This window comes from Artemia sp. Qi Xiang Cuo, chromosome 2, assembly GCF_049724085.1.
Source record: "Artemia sp. Qi Xiang Cuo chromosome 2, ASM4972408v1, whole genome shotgun sequence".
NCBI classification, from domain to species: domain Eukaryota; kingdom Metazoa; phylum Arthropoda; class Branchiopoda; order Anostraca; family Artemiidae; genus Artemia; species Artemia sp. Qi Xiang Cuo.
Genome location: NC_142795.1, coordinates 46144176 through 46168018, shown reverse-complemented (window position 1 = coordinate 46168018; position 23843 = coordinate 46144176). Strand labels below are relative to the sequence as shown.

Here is a 23843-nt window from a genome sequence, read left to right as displayed (position 1 = left end):
AAATATTGCCTATTATCCTGAAAAAGAGCTGTTGAGTTTGTTCCTTCTGGTTCAATATCAGGGTAAGATTGTAGAGTAGTTGCAAGAGTTCTAGGCGTTTACCTATCGGAAAATACCCCCCTTGGAAACCCCCCTGGAAAATACATCCTCGCTGAAAGGGTTATTCCCAAAAATTTACTCACTACTGAACATTCTTCCAGACAATCCTCCCCCCCCCCTAAAAAACTCCCCCGCGAAATATATCTGTATGTTTCCAGATAACAAGCACTATCTATAAGCGGCTCTAGGCGTTTATCCCACCCAGAAAATAGCCCTCCAGAAAATACCCCCCCCCGGAAAATACCCCCTTTCCCAAGCGGGAAATTGAGTTGAAAATGTGAGAATTTTATTTGAGTTGTACTTTTTTCAGTTTCATTGAGAAGTGCTAAGGAAAGAGAAAAAAGAGGATATTACATACCATAAGTATCTTAAAAACTGAGAAAAAAAACACAAATCCATTTTTATTGAAAAGACTTCCATATGAACTTCTGCAATTTTTGGCAGTAGCGGGTGCCAAATTAAAAAAAAAAGAAGAAGAAAATTTGGGTGAAAAATCATCAAAATTAAGCTAAAAACATATGGCACCAAAAAGTTAAAAAAGGTTTGTCTCCTTTGAAGGCATAGTTGGCTTTGGGAACCAACAAATTCTTATTGTTTAGGTTTTTACGGACGAAAACTATGTCAAATTCTACGAGTTAATTTTTCTTAACTTCCCTCAGTAAAACTACCGCCAGAAATTACAATAGATAACCTATTCAAACTCAAAACGAGCAAAAATTAAAAGGAGTAGGACTTACATCCCCCCCCCCTCCATGTCTTCTCCAGAACATAATTTGCACTTGACTGAAAAAAAAAAATAACCATAGATTGTCATTTTAATATACATATTCTGACATTTGTTCCTTAAAGTTTTAATACTTTTTTATTTATTAAAGTCAAAAATGTGAAAGTATTTCAAATGTATTTTGTTTTCAGTAAAGTGTAAATTATTTTCTGGTCTTGACAAGGCGTGGGGGTTGTCAGCCCTACTCATGTTAATTTTTAAGTTCGACTTGGTTATTTGCTGTAATTTATATTTGTTTTGTTTTTAATGCATTTATTGATGGTGATGTGTGGTAGTTTTAAGCTTGGAAAATTACTTGAATTTATTTCTGCCCATTTTTGGCTTAATGGAGCTCTTTACTTTTCTTTGACAAAATTCTTTTGTGGAAAAACTTTTTTAAGATAATTTATGTTCGTTATGGGGGGGGGGAGACAATCCTCCCCCCCTAAAAAAACTCCCCCGCGAAATATATCTGTATGTTTCCAGATAACAAGCACTATCTATAAGCGGTTCTAGGCGTTTATCCCACCCAGAAAATAGCCCTCCAGAAAATACCCCCCCCCCGGAAAATACCCCCTTTCCCAAGCGGGAAATTGAGTTTTCCAAATGTGAGAATTTTATTTGAGTTGTACTTTTTTCAGTTTCGTTGAGAAGTGCTAAGGAAAGGGAAAAAGAGGATATTACATACCATAAGTATCTTAAAAACTGAAAAAAAAACACAAATCCATTTTTGTTGAAAAACTTCCATATGAACTTCTGCAATTTTTGGCAGTAGCGGGTGCCAAATTAAAAAAAAGAATAAGAAAAAATTTGGGTGGAAAATCATCAAAATTAAGCTAAAAACATATGGCACCAAAAAGTTAAAAAAGGTTTGTCTCCTTTGAAGGCATAGTTGGCTTTGGGAACCAACAAATTCTTATTGTTTAGGTTTTTACGGACGAAAACTATGTCAAATTCTACGAGTTAATTTTTCTTAACTTCCCTCAGTAAAACTACCGCCAGAAATTACAATAGATAACCTATTCAAACTCAAAACGAGCAAAAATTAAAAGGAGTAGGACTTACATCCCCCCCCCTCCATGTCTTCTCCAGAACATAATTTGCACTTGACTGAAAAAAAAAAATAACCATAGATTGTCATTTTAATATATATATTCTGACATTTGTTCCTTAAAGTTTTAATACTTTTCTATTTATTAAAGTCAAAAATGTGAAAGTATTTCAAATGTATTTTGTTTTCAGTAAAGTGTAAATTATTTTCTGGTCTTGACAAGGCGTGGGGGTTGTCAGCCCTACTCATGTTAATTTTTAAGTTCGACTTGGTTATTTGCTGTAATTTATATTTGTTTTGGTTTTAATTTATTTATCGAGGGTGATTTGTGGTAGTTTTTAGCTCGGAAAATTATTCTGAATTTATTTCTACTCATTTTTGGCTTAATGGGGCTTTTTACTTTTCTTTGACAAACTTATTTTGTGGAAAAAATTTTTAAAGATAATTTCTGTTCGTTAGGGGGGGGGGGAGACAATCCTCCCCCCCTAAAAAAACTCCCCCGCGAAATATATCTGTATGTTTCCATATAACAAGCACTATCTATAAGCGGCTCTAGGCGTTTATCCCACCCAGAAAATAGCCCTCCAGAAAATACCCCCCCCCGGAAAATACCCCCTTTCCCAAGCGGGAAATTGGGTTTTCCAATTTTGAGAATTTTATTTGAGTTGTAATTTTTTTAGTTTCGTTGAGAAGTGCTAAGAAAAGTGAAAAAGAAGAAAATACACACCGTAAGTATCTTAAAAACTTAAAAAAAAACAAATCCATTTTTGTTCAAAAGGCTTCCATATGAACTTCTGCAATTTTTGGCAGTAGCGGGTGCCAAATTAAAAAAAAAAGAAGAAAAAAATTTGGGTGGAAAATCATCAAAATTAAGCTAAAAACATATGGCACCAAAAAGTTAAAAAAGGTTTGTCTCCTTTGAAGGCATAGTTGGCTTTGGGAACCAACAAATTCTTATTGTTTAGGTTTTTACGGACGAAAACTATGTCAAATTCTACGAGTTAATTTTTCTTAACTTCCCTCAGTAAAACTACCGCCAGAAATTACAATAGATAACCTATTCAAACTCAAAACGAGCAACAATTAAAAGGAGTAGGACTTACACCCCCCTCCATGTCTTCTCCAGAACATAATTTGCACTTGACTGAAAAAAAAAATAATAACCATACATTGTCATTTTAATATACATATTCTGACATTTATTCCTTAAAGTTTTAATACTTTTCTATTTATTAAAGTCAAAAATGTGAAAGTATTTCAAATGTATTTTGTTTTCAGTAAAGTGTAAATTATTTTCTGGTCTTGACAAGGCGTGGGGGTTGTCAGCACTACTCATGTTAATTTTTAAGTTCGACTTGGTTATTTGCTCTAATTTATATTTGTTTTGTTTTTAATTTATTTATTGATGGTGCTTTGTGGTAGTTTTAAGCTTGGAAAATTATTTGAATTTATTTATGCTCATTTTTGGCTTAAAGGAGCTCTTTACTTTTCTTTGAAAAACTTGTTTTGTGGAAAAACTTTTTTAAGATAATTTCTGTTCTATTTGTATTGACATAGTCTTTTTCATGGAAAAAAGTTTACATTTTTTTGTTATTTTTTTTCGTTTAGACTCCATCATTTTCTTTTTTTTTACATAGCTTACTCCGCGGGAGGGGGGGGGGTGATTTCTGTGGGGGGGGGGGATATTTTCTACGGGTGGTATTTTCCAGGGGGTATTTTCCGCGGGGGTATATTCTGGGGGGGAGGTTATTTTCTGAGAGGGTATTTTCGCGGGGTGTATTTTCTGCAGGGGGTATTTATATATGGGGGGGAGGGTATTTTTTGCAGGGGGATGTGGGTATTATCCGGGGGATAAACTACCGGGGGGTATTTTCCGGGGGGTATTCTCCGAGGGGGGTATTTTTCGGGGGGTGGGAGAGGGTAAACGCCGGCTACCTTATAAGCATTGGACAAATTACAAAACTTAAAATGACACTTGAACTTCTACAATGGGGCTCTCTTATTGTTTTGTAATTTGAGAGAGAGGGAGATACATCAAAGAGTGAATTTTAATGCCAAACATCCCAGCTCTCATTAAGCCATCAGATAAATACAGAATTAGATCCAAAGGAGAGACTAGGGGAGGGTGGAGACTGAAAATGATGCATAATCCTAAGGGCTGTAGCTAAAACTTTGTTGGGGGAGGGGGTACAAAAGAAACTTTAAAACACGCGTACAAAATTCGAAATTAATATCTGCTCCCTTATGATTTCTGCGAATACTTCTGACCTACGTTGTTATTATAAAAGTAAAGAGTAACGTTCATCCCAAAATGAGCAGAATTTATTTCGTATAGGAGAAGAAATGCCCCTTCCTCATCCACACCTCCACCTCAAGGTCGCAAAAAATTTTGAGGGGGCTTATTAGATCAGAAATTGAGAGTTCAAGTCTTTTTGATAAGTTGGAAGTGATAAGAGACCAACCAGCCAGACCAATATTTTTCAGCGGGTATTTTCAGAGGGAGGATTTCCGCGAAGGCTTTTTTCCAGGAGGAAGGGTATTTTCCAGGGTGTATTTTCTGCAATGGTGGGGTATTTTACGCAGGGGGTATTTGTCAGGGGTTATTTTCTTGGGGGTATTTTTTTCACGGTTTATTTTCCGGGGCTATGTTCCTAGGGGTATTTTAAGGGGGGAAGTAAACGCTAGCCAAAGTTACTAGACTGCTTCCCTTTTTTGATTTACCACTAATTTGAGTTATATTTTTTCTTTAGAGTCTTAACTTCTTAACTCCTATTGTGGTTCATTTAAACAACCAATATTTTTTATATAAACTTTTTTGTAATAAAAAATAAAATAAAATTGTCAAAGTTGACCTAAGACATCAACCGAAAAGTAGACCAAAAATGTAAAGCAAAGCCCTATCCGAAACACGAATCATGGACAATTGTTGACGATCTGTGGAATGTTGGAGTTAATATTACACTAATCTTAATTTTTCTAATAAATAAAACTCAGCTCAAAAATTCATCATGATTATTAAGCAACCAAAACTACCAAAAATTCATCTGGAGTATTAATCAAACCCACGAGAATTTCTCAAAAGCTTCTTTTGCAGGACAAACTCACGGACAATAATTACTTTATTGTGAAACTATAATGAGCAAGAGCAATATTTTCAAGTCCTTTCACAATCTCTAATAGGTAAAAAAGTAATTCCTAGAATCCAGTGTTCGAATGCAATCTATAATCAGAAATCTTATCATTGAATAAAAGTGCCGCAGAAACAACTTTTTTTGGCGTACAATTCACTTATAAATAATTACATCGATTGAATAATCAAGAACTCATTTCTTCGCACTACCTAGCACTTGATGTTTTAGAAAATTTATTTTCTATTTCTAGTCTTTTTTTTTTGGATAAGAAGGGAAGAGGGGATATTGGTTTGTAAAACGAAAAATTGTGTTAAAGCCATAGGTAGTTATATTTACACTAACAAAAAGAGGTTGGTTATGGAAATAAACGGTAAATAAAAACAAAACTAAATAAAAAAAAGAAATCACTACTTCTCAGTCTCTGCGACACTTATGTGTAAAATTAGCGCAAATACTCTAACTAACAACATTTCTCTGCATTAGTGAAAGTATACAAAACCAGGGTTTTACTGAAAACCCCTGCATACAGAAGAAATTGTTGTAGAACCTGAATAGTCATTGAGTAGCCTACAAAAATAAATTTTTAATTTGTGTGGCTCTCATTAACTTTCAGCAGCCAAAATATCAATACTGAATTATCTTAAAATTTCAATAAAAATAATGTTATTTTAATAACCAAACGTAATCCAACAGTATGCTAAAATAAGGAGCCAATTTTTTAAAAGAATTCACTTGTTTTACTAGAAGTAATATCAGTTATATAGCTAGCAATGTAAAATTTTAAACTATAGAAACACATTTCACTAATACTTGAAATCAATTCCTAATAACAGAAGACAAACTGCACGGATCCAATTACACTGTTTATAGTACGGAAAATACCCAGGTACAATACAAATCTGGTAGTAGCCTTTGTACTAACACGACATCATCACTTTTAACTTGTTTACAAAATAATGGTGAAAAATCCATTAACAGGAGAGAGCAACTGATCCGATTGTGGTCTATGGGTAAGGGTTATATTCTGAGTGGTATCTTTGTCAGAAGTGGAAAACTACAAGTAGCTAGACTGTAACCCTCTTTGATCGCATACTGAAAAAATGCCTTTTTTTGCAAAGTATGTTCGTTTGATAAAATGTTTTAAGTATTTCTTACTAGTACAACACTCTGGCATAAAATGATCTTCTGATCTACTATTTGCGCTAGAACCTATCAATTTAAGTACTCCATATTAATATAATACTCTATATAAATGCACCAACTTTAAGTTTCCCAGCTTCAACCTTTGGTAGGTTAGGAGATAGATACCCAAGTCTCTGAAAACATCCTCCGTCTTTATTTTATATGAAAAGGCGGGGAAGGTGTCAGGACATCGACCCGTCAGGACCACTACAGTCAGGACATCGACAAAATCCATCGTAATATCGACAAAAAATCCGTCAGAACACGTCAGGACATCAACAGTCATAACATCAACAGTCACAATCGCTACTCGTCATAACATCGACAGTCATTACATCGACACGTCATAACATCTAAAATATTTTAATAACATCTGACATTTTAAAACTTTAGTTTTTTGGGGTTTAGGGGGGAAAGGTATCTAGGTTAGGTTAGGTTGCGAAGTTAATATATGCTATGCTTTACCCCCACCCCCCTGATGTACAAATATATAGCTGAAATTTGTTTCTAAACTATTATATACTTGTTACTATTATATAAACTTACAAATTTTTTTACATAACAAAAATCCGCCAGAACCACTAACCTTCAGAACCTCGACAGTCATAGCATCGACACGTCATAACATCCAACAATTTTTTAGATGTTATGACGTGTCAATGTTATGACTGTCGACGTTCTGACGGGTAGCGAGTGTGACTGTCGATGAACTGACGTGTTGATGTTATGACTGCCTACGTTCTGACGGATGACGATTGTAACTGTCTATGTACTGACGTGTCGATGTTATGACTGTCAATGTCCTGACGTGTCGATTTTCTGACGGATTTTCCTTGTTGACGAAACAACGTTTAGTACTTGTGACGTTTAGATGAAATGGTAGCACCCCAAAAGGCAGGCAAATGATTTGGTTCTGACTAGCGGCTCGACTATGGGTTACATTTATGGTTCCTGCCTTAAGTTTCTTACATATTGGCTAGATTTTTCGATACCATGTCAACTTCTGTTATTTGTCTCTACTGTCCTACATGAAAATACAATATGGAAATCTTGTGTAACTTTTTATCCTACCAAGAAGAAAATCCCCCGTCTTTAGTTCCACATAAATGACCTAGTGTAGCCCATGATATCTTGGAGATTCCATGATCATCTTGATATCATCAGACACTTTTGTCAAATTAGCTAAGAGTTGAATTGCAACTGCTCGCATTATATTTATATTATGGAGAGGGACATAATATTAGACTACATTTTGAAACGTCAAGAAACAATCTCCATTCTGCAGGATAATAGTTAGTAACATCCAACACAGCAACTACACCTAGGATTTCTTGACATTAAAGACACTGTTTCTGTTCTGTGAATAAGGGAAGGAAACTCTGCTCTCAATTTCTGTTACAGAAACTTCTTGTGCATCCATACAATGATTTTTTTTAATCTGTACGCAAATGACTCGAATGCTTTTGTAAAGTCCCAAATTACATGTAAAGTCATTTAATTAGAGTTGATACAGCAGTTGATTTTTATGTTATGAATAAGTTTGAGTTTCATCATCTGGCACTGATTCGTCAGATTGATCAATACTGTTGCCGTTTTCTTCTTCTGGTTCAGTAAGTTCCTTAAAAACTTGCAAATAATGCTGAATGGGGTGCTTTATAGGGTGCGAAGCTGAGGGCATTTTAGAGTAAACAATTTTGTGTCAATATTTCTCGCCAATCCTACTTGTGTTTTGCGAAATGAAAATAGCAGTCTATTGCATGGTTACTTCAGATTCATTAAAACATTGGAACTTTAAATGGCAGGCCTTTCCACTTTTCTTCTGCCCAGTCATAAAGCATATTTGCACAGTTGTGGCGTACGTCATCTTGGATCCATAGCTTATTCTGATCACCAAGGAAAATTATGAGATAAGCTTTGTAAGCAAGTTTGACAAAAGTTGCAATATTGAGTCTTTGATGAGGAACTATACACAAACCACAAATGTAACAAAAGAAATAAGCTTTGCATTAATATTTGTGTCTACGCAGAGATGCCATTTATTGTAATAAGGCTAAAAAAAAAAGGAAAAATAGAATGAAGATTTTTGATTACTTTCAAAATGAAACAAAAATACGAAAAACATAATAAATGAATTGAAAAATTAGAAGTCCAAGCTTGTCACATTTCAAAAAAAATACTACTAATTCATTTCATATATAAATAATGAAAATCGAACCATAAGAAGGCTAGAGTTTTTATTTGAAACTGGCATGAAATTAAGACTGAAATGCAATCAGAACCCCAAAACTATACAAATCTGATAAACTAGCTGATGCAATACGGATAATTTTCCTTTTAATTGGTAAATATGTTTACAATTTTATTCGAAAACTTAATTCTTTTGGCTTAAAAATTCCGAAACAAATATGCTACCTCCCTAACTCGCAAAAAACTAGTATTTCATAGAATCACTTTTTTTTAATAAATGTTTTATCTAAAGTACCAAGGACACTAAAAATGAAATATTTGACTAGGTAGGGGCTACCCAGTGATGGAAGGGATTAACCAGTGTGCATCCCCCCTCCGAAGTTTTTTCCTGAGTCGCGGAAAATTAATAAGAATTAGTATAATAAAATTTTGTACGCAAAACCTTGATAATCACTAATACTTTTTTTTTAGTAAACCCCCTCAAACTCTTATTTTGTAAAACACACCCCGAAAAAAAATTTTCTATATGGTTCTGCATGTTCGTCTATAAAATTAAAAAAGCCCAGGAACTCGAGTTTTAATGAAAAAAAAAACTTCCATATGCAGTAATGTAGTTTTACGCTTAGCAGGCACCAAGTTTGAAAACCAGCAACTTTTGGAAAAATCAATAGAAAATGAGCAAAAAATTTATCCTCATAGAGCTCTAAAACTTTCCTGATTCCTATAGGCTAGCACAAAACAAACGCTGCTATAGATCTAAACCATGCATTAATACAGACATTATTAAAATCATTCAAAATTAAGCACTTCAAATAATTATTAGCTAATTTGACTTACCAAGAAAAGCTCATTTTTTAGAAAGAATAATTAAGCTATCCAATTCTGCCGTATTTAACCCTTTAGTTGACTGTTCACATAAAAAAACAACGCTATTTTCTTCTTATTAAAAAGGATCACTTTTATTACTTAATTTTTATAGATTCCTACTAGCCTATTTTTGTTAAATTGACCCCATGAACATAACAGTTGTACCACCCTATTGATTGTTGTATTTCTCGACGATTAAATGGAGATAAAATTGGTGTTACAACCCTTTGATTGGGCTTGCTTGATAACAAGAAAAGTTTCCACTTATTTCCTTTTACGATTAGTTGTGGCAACAAAGGAGAGAAATTGTACAGTAAACAAATTCTTGATAATTGTATAATAGTCAAAACAAAAGTCGTTGAAAATCTTTGTTTTCAGGTGTGAATAGAACTAAAATGAAGCCAGGGAGCAAATTTGTGCTTTAATTTCAGTGTTCTTGGTAAACTTAAAATTATCTGTTTTGAAAAGATCGGTTTTCTAAAATGCAGTACCTTTTTACAGGTGAGGTAATCATCTCATAGAAATAATGCTATGATTATTGGTTCTTTGAAACAGAGATAGATGAGGTCTTGGCATGAATATTTTCAAGCAATTTTGAATTATTAGGATATATGTATAAAGGTTCAATTTTTAGTCCTCATAATTTTTTTTTAATATCTTTAAATGCACAGAAAACGCAACATTCTTTTTAGCTACGTCGAAAAATTTAAATTTTCTAAGACTAAGAATGAAAGCATGATGTGGTAATGACATATTTTATAACTGTTCAAGATGAAATTTCTATGTCAGTAACTCCCTACACTGTAAATGTTTACTCTTACGAAACTTAATTTTAGGGGCATCAGGAGAAACGAAGACTTCTTAATGGCTTTGGAGATCACAACGATTTTATTAGTAATTAGTTTTGCTAAGAGCTATTGTTCAGGAGGTAAAAACACACCATAAATTTACCTTAACTCCCTTGTTGACGCCTTTACAACCGGGGTATCATTGTATTTTATAAATATGCCCATAATAAATAGCGTTACAAGTGTCCCACAGGTAGCTAGTGTTAGTATTCCAATAACAGGAGTGTCGCTCCACTTCATATACTCTGGCTCTATATCTTCACACGCTGAAAAATATTAAATATGATTTTAGTACTAAATCCGAATTTGATAACAGGCCAAAAATGATTTAGTTTTTTTGGGGGGATTTAAATCCTTCGACCATTAAATGACCACTCGTTTTCTACTATGCAAATTTCTGTTGTATTTCTTTGCTTTCTATTTACTATAACTTTTTGCACTATAGTCTATAAAATGCGAGATTAACTCAAGCTAAATGACAAACAGGTTTTTTCTTATAAAAGTAAAGAACAACATTAAAACTTGAAGCGAACTGAAATTATTCTGTATAGGAGAGGAGTTCCTGCTTTCTTTCGCAACCCATGTTCCTTACGCTGAAGTTTCATAGTGAAACTTTAGCAGTCGTTTGAGCAGTCGTCCTCAAATAATTAGGACAAAACGTCAAACTTTAACGTAAAAAGGAAGGGTTTAGGAAAGAATAGTCCCCCTAATATATGGAGTATTATCCATTTGGTGAAGTTTTAATGTCGCTCTTAACTTTTATAAGAAAAACTTGTTTTTTTATTTAGTTTCTGCTTACTTTGGGCATACCCAGGGCTATTCTAAATGGAAGTAGGGTTACCAATTCCTAAAACCCGGCTTTTTATATTAGAATTTATGTAGAAGAAATACAAAATTGCCTAAGTAAAATTTCTCACTTTGTAAGGGAAATGAGAAATTTCTAATTTTGCAAATAGTGCATTTAGTAATATGTAGCAGGCCCTCAGTGTTTCACATTTTGTAGCGTGTTGAATTCCATTTGCTTGGTAAATTACGATTTCAATCAAGATTTCACCCCCTTTCTTAGGAGGGGTTCATCCCTGTTTCTGAAATATGGCAAATTTTCGTTTGCAAATAGCCTCTAGTGAGATACCTCAAATACGCTGTTACCTCTCCATCTTCGTGCTGGTAGGCATATGAATCCTTGGTGTCACGTAGAACAATATTATTTGTAATACGAGGGGTGCTAATACCCCACAGCACCAACATTGCAGGTGTATTCCAGAAAGAATTCTTGGGAACCGTGAAGGATTAAAGACAATTCCTATGCTAGACCTCTATCCTTCAAACCCTCTTCTATTCAAGCTTTCTTTGTCTCATGGATAGCTTGGCTCATGGATAGCTAGGAAATTTCAAAAAGCATTCTTTTAAGGCTGCATACAAACTTATCTCGCCAGCACAAATATTCACCGACACCTCCTCCATAATGGGTGATGCGTAACTATGAATAACTATGCATAATTTTGTCAGGCCTTAAAACAAAATTTGTTTTCTTCTGCCACAAAAAACAGAAAACGTAACTTTGCAGTGGGAAATTTTTTTTTGTCCCTTAGAAAGGTCAATAGAGCTTTCAATTTCCTTTCTAATAAATCGTCTCCTGGTATTCTTGGGCTATGGTTCGATAACTCGTGGGAAAAAATGTAAACAAACAAACTTCCCTCGCCAGAACAAATATCTACCGGCACATCCTCCATAATGGCTGATGTGCAATTATACATTACCATGCATAATTTTATCAGGCCTTAAATAAATTAACTTAGTTTAAGGATGCTTTAAAATTAATTTTATATTAGTCTTTTATTTTATATACATTACATGCATCTTTACGAATGAATGCACTGCCATCTGACATTAGTGTTTCTGAAGCTGGAAACCTCACATAAATACAAAACGATGTTGACAAAATGCATTATTCATTAATTTTTTTCTTTTATACCAGTGCACTTCGTAACGAAGGAGTTGTCTTAGAAACTTCGAAAAGGACTCATTCGATTAGAAATTGGAAGGGCTTGTGCCCTTCGTAATAGCCGAAAGTGATTGGAGGGCAACTAACACCCCTTCCACGCCCATTATTTTCCCAAACACATCCAATCAATATTTTGAGATAGCCATTTTGTTCAACGTAGTTGAAAGGTCTCTAAATTAAGTTTTTGAGGATGATAAGTTAGGCTCTGGGGACATATAAGGTTTTCATAGAAGACGTTGTCGTAGAATCTTCAAAAAGGGCTCATTCGATTGGAAATTGAAAGGGCTAGTACCATTTTTAATAGTCGAAAGTGATTAGAGGGCAATAACCCGTTGAACAATAGCCATTTTGTTCACAGTAGTTGAAAGTTCTGAAAATTAGGTCTTTGAGGATGACAACCCTCCTACAGCAATCAGGGCAAGGGTGTAACCATTTCCCTCAGCACGTCCAATCAGAATTCTTAGATAGGTATTTTGTTCAACGTAGTTAAAAGGTCTGAGAAAAATGTCTTTGAGGATGAAACTCCCCCAACATCCCTCAGGGCAAGGGTCGCAAGTTATGCCCTGGGTGCATATAAGGTTTTTATAGAAGGCGTTGTCGTAGAAACTTAAAAAGGGCTCATTCGATTGGGAATTGAAAGGGCTAGTACTTTTTTTAATAGTCGAAAGTGATTGGAGGACAACTAAGCCCCTCTCGAATCCACCATTTCCCCAAAGACATCCAATCAACATTTGGAGATAACCATTTTGTTCAACGTAGTTGAAAGTTCTGAAACCTAGGTCTTTGAGGATGACAACTCTCCCACAGCCATTAGGGCAAGGGTTGTAAGTTATACCCTTGGGGCATATAAGGTTTTTATAGAAAGCGTTTTTGTAGAAACTTCAAGAAGGGCCCATTCGATTGGAAATTGAAATGGCTAGTACCCTTTTAATAGTCGAAAGTGATTGGAAGGCAACTAACCCCTCTCTCGCGCCAACCATTTCCTCAAACACATCCAATTAACATTTGGAGATAGCAATTGTGTTCAACGTGGTTGAAAGATCCGAGATTAGGTCTTTCAGGATGATAACCCCTCCCCCCTCACAGCCCCCAGAGCAAGGATTATGAGTTATGCCCTGGGGGCATATAAGGTTCTTATAAACAGAATTGTCGTAGAAACTTCGAAAATGGCTCATTCCATGGTAAACTGAAAGGGCCAGCTCCCTTTGTAATAGTCGAAACTGATTGGAGGGCAACTAACCACCCTCTTGCTCCCACCATTTCACCGAACACATCCAATAAAATTTTGAGATGGCCATTTTGTTTAACGTAGTTGAAAGGTCTGGAAATTATGTCTTTGAGGATGACCAACCCCTCAGAGCCCCCAAAGTAAATGTTGTAAGTTATTTCCTGGGGGCAAATAAGGTTTTGTATAGAAATTGGTGTCGCAGAAAATTCAAAAAGAGCTCATTCGATTGAGATTTAAGAAAGCTAGTGTCCTTATTAATAGTCAAAAGCGACATGAGAGCAAATTCCCCCCCTCCCCACGTCCATCCTTCCCTAAACATTTTGGATATACACTTTGATATAGCCATTTTGTTGAATTGAAGGGTTCTGAAATTATGTCTTTGAGTAGACGTAAATAATTTCTTAGACCACACTGCTTTTCCATTTAAAAAAAAAAAAAAATTTTTAAACAAGAAAAACGGTTTTTAATTTTCTATAAAGCCGTGAAATACATAACAAATAAATAAACACAAATACTTCGAATATTTCGGCCCCACGTCTGGGAGCCTTTCTCAACGGAAAAAAAAATATATAAAATGAAACAAAAAAAAATTTTCTTTTAAAAAAAAACTTAACTTACATCAAAATAAAACATACTAAACACATAAAGAGAAAGAAAAAAACAAAAGAAAATTATAAATAAATAAGAAACAAAACTCACATATTAAATAAACACTTCCATGCACTGAATGTCAATAATGATTCAACTCGCCTCCTCACAGTATATAAATTGAAATATACGTATTAAATAAACACTTCCATGCACTGAATGTCAATAATGATTCAACTCGCCTCCTCACAGTATACAAATTGAAATATATTAAATAAACACTTCCATTTATTCCACTTCCATTTATATACTGTGAGGAGGCGAGTTGAATCATTATTGACATTCAGTGCATGGAAGTGTTTATTTAATATATTTCAATTTATATACTGTGAGGAGGCGAGTTGAAAGTCCCTCCTAAACCTATTTTCCAACTTGAAGTACCGCGTTAGCCTACGGTTAGCCTACGTACGCGCGCGTACGTAGGCTAACCTAATCTAACTTGACCTAACCTAACATAACTTAATCTAGCCTAACCTAACCTAACTTAAACATGGAGAGACGGTTAGCTAGCTAACCTAACCTACCTAACCTGCCTTAACCTAACCTAATCTAGCCTAACTTAATCTAGTCTAACCTAACTTAATCTAGTCTAACCTAATCCAACCTAACCCTACTCGCCGGAAAATCCCCCAAGGTCGACTTTGTATTTCTCTCTCACACTGCATGCTTGTTGGAGATTTTTTATTTTCTTTGAAAAAAATTAGAATGGAACTATAACTTTTTTATTTTCTCTAAGAAAATTCAGAAGAGAACTTTAAATTTCTTTGTGTATTTGTGAAATTAAGAACTGAAGTGGAAGATTTTTATTTTACTCTGGAGAAATTAGAATTGAACTGTCAGTTCTTTAATAAAATTCAGACTTGAGTTAACTTTTTATAATCAATTTAAAACTTTTTCTATCTTCTATGAAAAATTTAGAACAGTAATTTTTAATTTTTCCATCTCTTTGAGAAAAATCGGAACTGAAGTGGAAAATTTTTATTTTTCTTGAAAAATAGAATTGATCTGTAACTTATTTCTTCTCATATGGATAGTTAGGAAAAGAACTTGAAATTTTATTCACATCAATGAGAAAATTAGCTCCTTATCTTCATAGAGAAATATTCACGAACTATATGTAACTTTTTCTATCATCTACAAAAAATTTGGAGGAGAATTTAAAATTTATGTCTTTGGGGAAACATCTGAACTGAAGTGGAACCTTTTTATATTATTAGGAAAAATAGAATTGATCAAAAACTAATTTGTTTTTCATTGAGAAAATTCAGAAGAGAGCTTGAACTTTTCTTCACTTCATTGAGAAATTTCAAATAGAAGTTTAAATTTCCTTTTGTCTTTGTGAAATTAAGAACTGAAATGGAAGATTTTTATTTTGTTTGGAGAAATTAGAATTGAACTGTAAGTTCTTTAATAAAATTCAGAAGATAACCTGAACTTTCTATCTTCTATGAAAAAATTTGGAACAGTGTTTGAAATTTTTTCATCTCTTTGAGGAAAATCTGAACTGAAGTGGAAACTTGCATGATATTGTTGCGTACAGAAAAAAAATCTGACCTGAAGTAGAAACTTGCATGATGTTGTGGTGTGCACAAAAGTTGTAAAGTAAAGTTGGGGTGAAAAGGATAGGTACCTCAACTTGTAAAATGGGTTTAGGAGGAACATTAAGAAAAAAACTTGTTGTGAAATGCCTTTTGAAAAGTATTGCTCGGTGTTGTGGGCATTTAAAAAGATGTGAAGTATAGTTCTGGGTGAAAAAGTTGGGTACTTCAACTTGTAAAATGGGTTTAGGAGGGACATTAAGAAAAAAGTTGTAAAGTAAAGTTGTGGGTGAAAAGGATGGGTACTTCAACTTGTAAAGTTGGTTGAGGAAGGACATTAAGAAAAAACTTGTTCTGAAATATCTTTTGAAAAGTATTGCTTGGTGTTGTGGTATTAAAAAAGCTGCAAAGTAATGTGGCGTTAGAAAAAGATTGGTAATTAAACTTTTAAAATGGGTTTAGGAGGGACATAAAGAAAATAACGTGTTCTGAAATGTCTTTTAAAAAGTATTGCTGGGTGTCGGAACATTGAAAAATGCAGTATAGTAAAGTTGAGTGTGAAAAGGGTGGGTACTTCAACTTGTAAAATGGGTTTAGAAGGGACATTAAGAAAATAAGTTGTTCTGAAATGCCATTTGAAAAGTATTGCTATGTGTTGGGGCATTCAAAAGTCGTAAAGTAAAGTTGTGGGTGAAAAGGATGGGTACTTCAAGTTGGAAAATGGGTTTAGGAGGGACTTTAAGAAAGGATGTTGCTCTGAAATGTCTTTTGAAAAGTATTGCTAGGTGTTGGGGCATTCAAAAAGCTGTAAAGTAAAGTTGTGGGTGAAAAGGATGGGTACTTCAACTTGTAAAATGGGCTTAGGACGGACATAAAGAAAAGAACTTGTTCTGAAATGTCTTTGAAAAGTATTGCTTGATGATATGGCATTCAAAAAGCTGTAAAGTATAGTTGCGGGTGAAAAGGTTGGGAACTTCAACTTGTAAAATGGGTTTAGGAAGGACATTAAGAAAATAACTTGTTCTGAAATACCTTTAGAAAAGTATTGCTTGGTGTTGTGGGCATTCAAAAAGCTCTGAAGTATAGTTCTGGGTGAAAAAGTTGGGTACTTCAACTTGTAAAATGGGTTTAGGAGGGACATTAAGAAAAAAAGTCGTAAAGTAAAGTTGTGGTGATAAGGATGAGTACTTCAACTTGTAAAATGGGTTTAGGGGGACATTAAGAAAATAACTTGTTGTGAAATGCCTTTTGAAAAGTATTGCTTGGTTTTGGTTGTAAAGGATGGCTACTTCAACTTGCAAAATGGGTTTAGGAAGGACATTAAGAAAAGAACTTGTTCTGAATTACTTTTTTAAAAGTATTGCTTGATGTTGGAGTATTCGAAAAGCCTTTAGTACAGTTGTGAGGAAAAGGATGGGTACTTCAATTTGTAAAATGGATTTAAGACGGTCACTAAGAAAAGAACTTGTTCTGAAATGTCTTTTTAAAAGTATTGCTTGATGTTGGAGCATTCAAAAAGCTGTAAAGTAAAGTTGTGGGTGAAAAGGATGGTTACTTCAACTTGTAAAATTGGTTTAGGAAGGACATTAAGAAAAAAATTGTTCTGAAATGCCTTTGAAAAGTATTGCTTGATGTTTGAGTGTGGAAAAAAGTCGTAAAGTAAAGTCGTGGGGAAAAAAATAAGTACTTTAACTTGTAAAATGGGTTTAGGAGGGACATTAGGAAAGGAACTTGCTCTGAAATGTCTTTTGAAAAGTATTGCTTGATCTGGAGGTGTGCAAAAAGTCGTAAAATAAAGTTGTGGTGAAAAAGATAACTACTTCAATTTGTAAAATTGGTTTATGAAGGACATTAAGAAAAAACTTGTTCAGAAAAAATATAATAGAGCCTTTTGAAAAGTATTGCTTGATGTTTCGGTGTGGAAAAAAGTCGTAAAGTAAAGTTGTGGTGAAAAAGACGGGTACTTCAACTTGGAAAATGGTTTTAGAAGGGACATTAAGAAAGGATGTTGCTCTGAAATGCCTTTTGAAAGGTATATTTTGGTGTTGAGGTATCCAAAAAGCTGTAAAGTAAAGTTGTGGGTGAAAAGGATGGATGCTTCAACTTGTAAAATGGTTTTAGAAGGAACATTAAGAAAAGATGTTGCTCTGAAATGCCTTTTGAAAGGTATTTCTAGGTGTTGGGGTATCCAAAAAGCTGTAAAGTAAAGTTGTGGGTGAAAAGGAAGGATGCTTCAATTTGTAAAATGGGCTTAGAAGGAACATTAAGAAAAGAACTTGCTCTGAAATGTCTTTGGAAAGGTATTTCTTGGTGTTGAGGTATCCAAAAAGCTGTAAAGTAAAGTTGTGGGTGAAAAGGATGGGTACTTCAAGTTGAAAAATGGGTTTAGAAGGGACATTAAGAAAGGAACTGGCTCTGAAATGCCTTTTGAAAGGTATTTCTTGTTGTTGAGGTATCCAAAAAGCTGTAAAGTAAAGTTGTGGGTGAAAAGGAAGGATGCTTCAAGTTGGAAAATGGGTTTAGAATGAACATTAAGAAGAGATGTTGCTCTGAAATGTCTTTTAAAAGGTATTTCTTGGTGTTGAAGTATCCAAAAAGCTGTAAAGTAAAGTTGTGGGTGAAAAGGAAGGATTCTCCAACTTATAAAATGTTTTTAGAAATTACGATAAGAAGGAACTTGATCTGAAATGTCTTTTGAAAAGTATTTCTTTGTGTTGAAGTATCCAAAAAGCTGTAGAGTATAGTTGTGGGTTAAAAGGTTTGGAACGTCAACATGTGAAATGGGTTTAGGAAGAACATTAAGAAAATAACTTGTTCTGAAATGCCTTTTCAAAAGTATTGCTTGGTGTTGTGGGCATTCGAAAAGCTGTGAAGTATAGTTCTGGGTGAAAAAGTTGGGTACTTCAACTTGTAAAATGGGTTTAGGAGGGACATTAAGAAAAAAAAGTCGTAAAGTAAAGTTGTGGTGAAAAGGATGAGTACTTCAACTTGTAAAATGGGTTTAGGAGGGACATTAAGAAAAGAACTTGTTGTGAAATGCCATTTGAAAAGTATTGCTTGGTGTTGGAGCATTCAAAAAGGCAGTATAGTAAAGTTGAGGGTGAAAAGGGTGGGTACTTCAACTTGTAAAATGGGTTTAGAAGGGACATTAAGAAAATAAGTTGTTCTGAAATGCCATTTGAAAAGTATTGCTATGTGTTGGGGCATTCAAAAGTCGTAAAGTAAAGTTGTGGGTGAAAAGGATGGGTACTTCAAGTTGGAAAATGGGTTTAGGAGGGACATTAAGAAAGGATGTTGCTCTGAAATGTCTTTTGAAAAGTATTGCTAGGTGTTGGGGCATTCAAAAAGCTGTAAAGTAAAGTTGTGGGTGAAAAGGATGGGTACTTCAACTTGTAAAATGGGCTTAGGACGGACATAAAGAAAAGAACTTGTTCTGAAATGTCTTTGAAAAGTATTGCTTGATGATATGGCATTCAAAAAGCTGTAAAGTATAGTTGCGGGTGAAAAGGTTGGGAACTTCAACTTGTAAAATGGGTTTAGGAAGGACATTAAGAAAATAACTTGTTCTGAAATACCTTTTGAAAAGTATTGCTTGGTGTTGTGGGCATTCAAAAAGCTGTGAAGTATAGTTCTGGGTGAAAAAGTTGGGTACTTCAACTTGTAAAATGGGCTTAGGAGGTACATTAAGAAAAAAAGTCGTAAAGTAAAGTTGTGGTGATAAGGATGAGTACTTCAACTTGTAAAATGGGTTTAGGGGGACATTAAGAAAATAACTTGTTCTGAAATGCCTTTTGAAAAGTATTGCTTGGTGTTGGTTGTAAAGGATGGCTACTTCAACTTGTAAAATGGGTTTAGGAAGGACATTAAGAAAAGAACTTGTTCTGAAATGCTTTTTTAAAAGTATTGCTTGATGTTGGGGTATTCGAAAAGCCTTATAGTACAGTTGTGAGGAAAAGAATGTGTGCTTCAATTTGTAAAATGGCTTTAGGACGGTCACTAAGAAAAGAACTTGTTCTGAAATGTCTTTTTAAAAGTTTTGCTTGATGTTGGAGCATTCAAAAAGCTGTAAAGTAAAGTTGTGGGTGAAAAGGATGGTTACTTCAACTTGTAAAATTGGTTTAGGAAGGACATTAAGAAAAAAATTGTTCTGAAATGTCTTTGAAAAGTATTGCTTGATGTTTGGGTGTGGAAAAAAGTCGTAAAGTAAAGTCGTGGGGAAAAAAATAAGTACTTTAACTTGTAAAATGGGTTTAGGAGGGACATTAGGAAAGGAACTTGCTCTGAAATGTCTTTTGAAAAGTATTGCTTGATCTTGAGGTGTGCAGAAAGTCGTAAAATAAAGTTGTGGTGAAAATGATAACTACTTCAATTTGTAAAATTGGTTTATGAAGGACATTAAGAAAAAACTTGTTCTGAAAAAATATAATAGAGCCTTTTGAAAAGTATTGCTTGATGTTTCGGTGTGGAAAAAAGTCGTAAAGTAAAGTTGTGGTGAAAAAGACGGGTACTTCAAGTTGGAAAATGGGTTTAGAAGGGACATTAAGAAAGGATGTTGCTCTGAAATGTCTTTTGAAAGGTCTATTTTGGTGTTGAGGTATCCAAAAAGCTGTAAAGTAAAGTTGGGGGTGAAATGGATGGATGCTTCAACTTGTAAAATGGTTTTAGAAGGAACATTAAGAAAAGATGTTACTCTGAAATGCCTTTTGAAAGGTATTTCTTGGTGCTGGGGTATCCAAAAAGCTGTAAAGTAAAGTTGTGGGTGAAAAGGAAGGATGCTTCAACTTGTAAAATGGGCTTAGAAGGGACATTAAGAAAGGAAATTGCTCTGAAATGTCTTTGGAAAGGTATCTCTTGGTGTTGAGGTATCCAAAAAGCTGTAAAGTAAAGTTGTGGGTGAAAAGGATGGGTACTTCAAGTTGGAAAATGGGTTTAGAAGGGACATTAAGAAAGGAACTTGCTCTGAAATGCCTTTTGAAAGGTATTTCTCGATGTTGAGGTATCCAAAAAGCTGTAAAGTAAAGTTGTGGGTGAAAAGGAAGGATGCTTCAAGTTGGAAAATGGGTTTAGAATGAACATTAAGAAGAGATGTTGCTCTGAAATGTCTTTTAAAAGGTATTTCTTGGTGTTGAAGTATCCAAAAAGCTGTAAAGTAAAGTTGTGGGTGAAAAGGAAGGATCCTTCAACTTATAAAATGGGTTTAGAAAGGACATTAAGAAGGAACTTGCTCTGAAATGTCTTTTGAAAAGTATTTCTTGGTGTTGAAGTATCCAAAAAGCTGTAAAGTATAGTTGCGAGTGAAAAGGTTGGGAACTTCAACATGTAAAATGGGTTTAGGAAGGACATTAAGAAAATAACTTGTCCTGAAATGCCTTTTGAAAAGTATTGCTTGGTGTTGTGGGCATTCGAAAAGCTGTGAAGTATAGTTCTGGGTGAAAAAGTTGGGTACTTCAACTTGTAAAATGGGTTTAGGATGGACATTAAGAAAAAAAGTCGTAAATTATTGTTTTGGTGAAAAGGATGAGTACTTAAACTTGTAAAATGGGTTTAGGTAGGACATTAAGAAAGGAACTTGTTGTGAAATGCCTTTTGAAAAGTATTGCTTGTTGTTGGTTGTAAAGGATGGCTACTTCAACTTGTAAAATGGGTTTAGGAAGGACATTAAGAAAAGAACTTGTTCTGAAATGCTTTTGAAAAGTATTGCTTGATGTTGGGGTATTCGAAAAGCCTTATAGTAGAGTTGTGAGGAAAAGGATGGGTACTTCAATTTGTAAAATGGATTTAGGACGGTCACTAAGAAAAGAACTTGTTCTGAAATGTCTTTTGAAAGGTATTGCTTGGTGTTGGAGCATTCAAAAAGCTGTAAAGCAAAGTTGTGGGTGAAAAGGATGGTTACTTCAACTTGTAAAATGGGTTTACAATGGAAATTATGAAAAGAACTTGTTCTGAAATGTCTTTGAAAAGTATTGCATGATATTGGCACATTCAAAAGAACCAAAAACCTGTAAAGTAAAGTTGTGGGTAAAAAGGATGGATGCCTCAACTTGTAAAATGGGTCTAGGAGGGACTTTAAGAAAGGAACTTGCTCTTAAATGCCTTTTGAAAAGTATTGCTTGGTGTTGTGGTATCCAAAAAGTAGTAAAGTAAAGTTGTGGGTGAAAAGGATTGGTACTTAAGAAAATTAAGAAAATACATTAAGAAAATAAGTTGCTCTGAAATGCCTTTTGAATGGTATTTCTTGGTGTTGAGGCATCCAAAAAGCTGTAAAGTAAAGTTGTGAGTGAAAAGGATGGATGCTTCAACTTGTAAAATTGGTTTAGGAGGGACATTAAGAAGGGAACTTGCTCTGAAATGCCTTTTGAAAAGTATTGCTTGGTGTTGAGATATCCAAAAAGCTGTAAAGTTGTGGGTGAAAAGGATGGGGACTTAAAGTTGGAAAATTGGTTTAGAAGGGACTTTAAGAAAGGAACTTGCTCTGAAATGCCTTTTGAAAAGTATATTTGGCGTTGAGGTATCCAAAAAGCTGTAAAGTAAAGATATGGGTGAAAAGGATGGATGCTTCAACTTGTAAAATGGTTTTAGAAGGAACATTAAGAAAAGATGTTGCTCTGAAATGCCTTTTGAAAGGTATTTCTTGGTGTTGAGGTATCCAAAAAGCTGTAAAGTATAGTTGTGGGTGAAAAAGATAAGTACTTCAAGTTGTAAAATGGGTTTAGGAGGGACATTAAGAAAGGAACTTGCTCTGAAATATCTTTTGAAAAGTATTTCTTGGGTGTTGAGGTATCCAAAAAGCTGTAAAGTAAAGTTGTGGGTGAAAAGGATGGGTACTCCAACTTGTAAAATTGGTCTATGAATGACATTAAGAAAAAAACTTGTTCTGAAATGTCTTTTGAAAAGTATTTCTTGGTGTTGTGGTATGCAAAAGACTGTAAAGTAAAGTTGTGCGTGAAAAAGATAAGTACTTCAAGTTTGAAAATAGGTTTAGAAGGGACATTGAGAAAATAACTTGCTCTGAAATGCCGTTTGAAAAGTATTGCTTGGTGTTGTGGCATTCAAAAAGCTGTAAAGTAAAGTTGTGGGTGAAAAGTACGGGTACTTCAACTTGTAAAATGGGTTTAGGAGGGACATTAAGAAAAGAACTTGTTGTGAAATGCATTGAAAAGTATTGCTTGGTGTTGCGGCCTTCAAGAGCTGTAAAGTAAAGTTGTGTGTGAAAATGATGAGTACTTTAACTTGTAAAATGGGTTTTGAGGTGATATTAAGAAATAAGCTGGTTCTGAAATGCCGTCTGAAAAGTATTTCTAGGTGTTGTGGCATTCAAAAGCTGTAAAGTAAAGATGTGGGTGAACAGGATGGTACTTCAACTTGTAAAATGGGTTTAGAAGGGATATTAAGAAAAGAACTGGTTCTGAAATGTCATTTGAACAGTATTGCTTGGTGTTGGAGCATTCAAAAGCTGTAAAGTAAAATTGTGGGTGAGAAGGATGGGTACTTCAAGTTGGAAAATAGGTTTAGAAGGGACATTAAGAAAATAACTTGTTCTGAAATGCCTTTTGAAAAGTATTGCTTGGTGTTGTGGCCTTCAAAAGCTGTAAAGTAAAGTTGTGGGTGAAAAGGATGGTAGCTTCAACTTGTAAAATGGGTCTAGTAGGGACATTATGAAAATAACTTGTTCTGAAATGCCTTTTGAAAAGTATTGCTTGGTTTTGGGGCATTCAAAAGCTGTAAAGTAAAGTTGTGGGTGAGAAGGATGGGTACTTCAAGTTGGAAAATAGGTTTAGAAGGGACATTAAGAAAAGAACTTGTTCTGAAAAGATATAATAAAGCCATAAAAAGTATTAAAAAATGGAAGCTCAGGGGCCTTTGGGGTGCTGGGGGTCCTTTGGGGGTCTGGGGGGGGGCCTTTAGGGCCGGGTGGTCCTTTGGGGACCGGGTGAGGGCCTTTGGGGGTCCGGGGGCCCTTTGGGAGCCCGGTGGTCTTTTGGGAGCCTGGTGGGCCTTTGGGGGGCCGGGGGCGGGCGTTGGGGGGTCGGGGGCGGGCGTTGGGGGGGCTGGGGGCCCTTTGGGAGCTTGGGGGACCTTTGAGTACCGGGGGCTTCCTTCGGGGTTGGGGTAGGGGGATTGGAACCCTTTGGGGTTGGGGTAGGGGGATCGGAACCCTTTGGGTTGGGATAGGGGACCTCACGACGCTGTTAAAATACAACTTGTGTATTATAACGACCATAGAGTTTTACCCTCAAATTCTCTTCTAAAATCATCTTTTAAATCATCTTTTAAAATGTCTCTAACTGTTTCGCCG

At 34.9% G+C, this 23843-nt stretch overlaps 1 protein-coding gene across 1 annotated transcript in view; it reads right to left on the bottom strand.

Moving 5' to 3' along the window:
- The window catches only part of LOC148955282 (metabotropic glutamate receptor 5-like), a 412763-nt gene that overhangs the window by 159326 nt on the left and 229594 nt on the right, over positions 1 to 23843 (bottom strand). The window contains exon 11 of the mRNA XM_089106900.1: positions 10232 to 10394. Coding sequence (XP_088963026.1) covers positions 10232 to 10394 — 163 coding nt within the window. The remainder of the gene's footprint in view (positions 1 to 10231; positions 10395 to 23843) is intronic.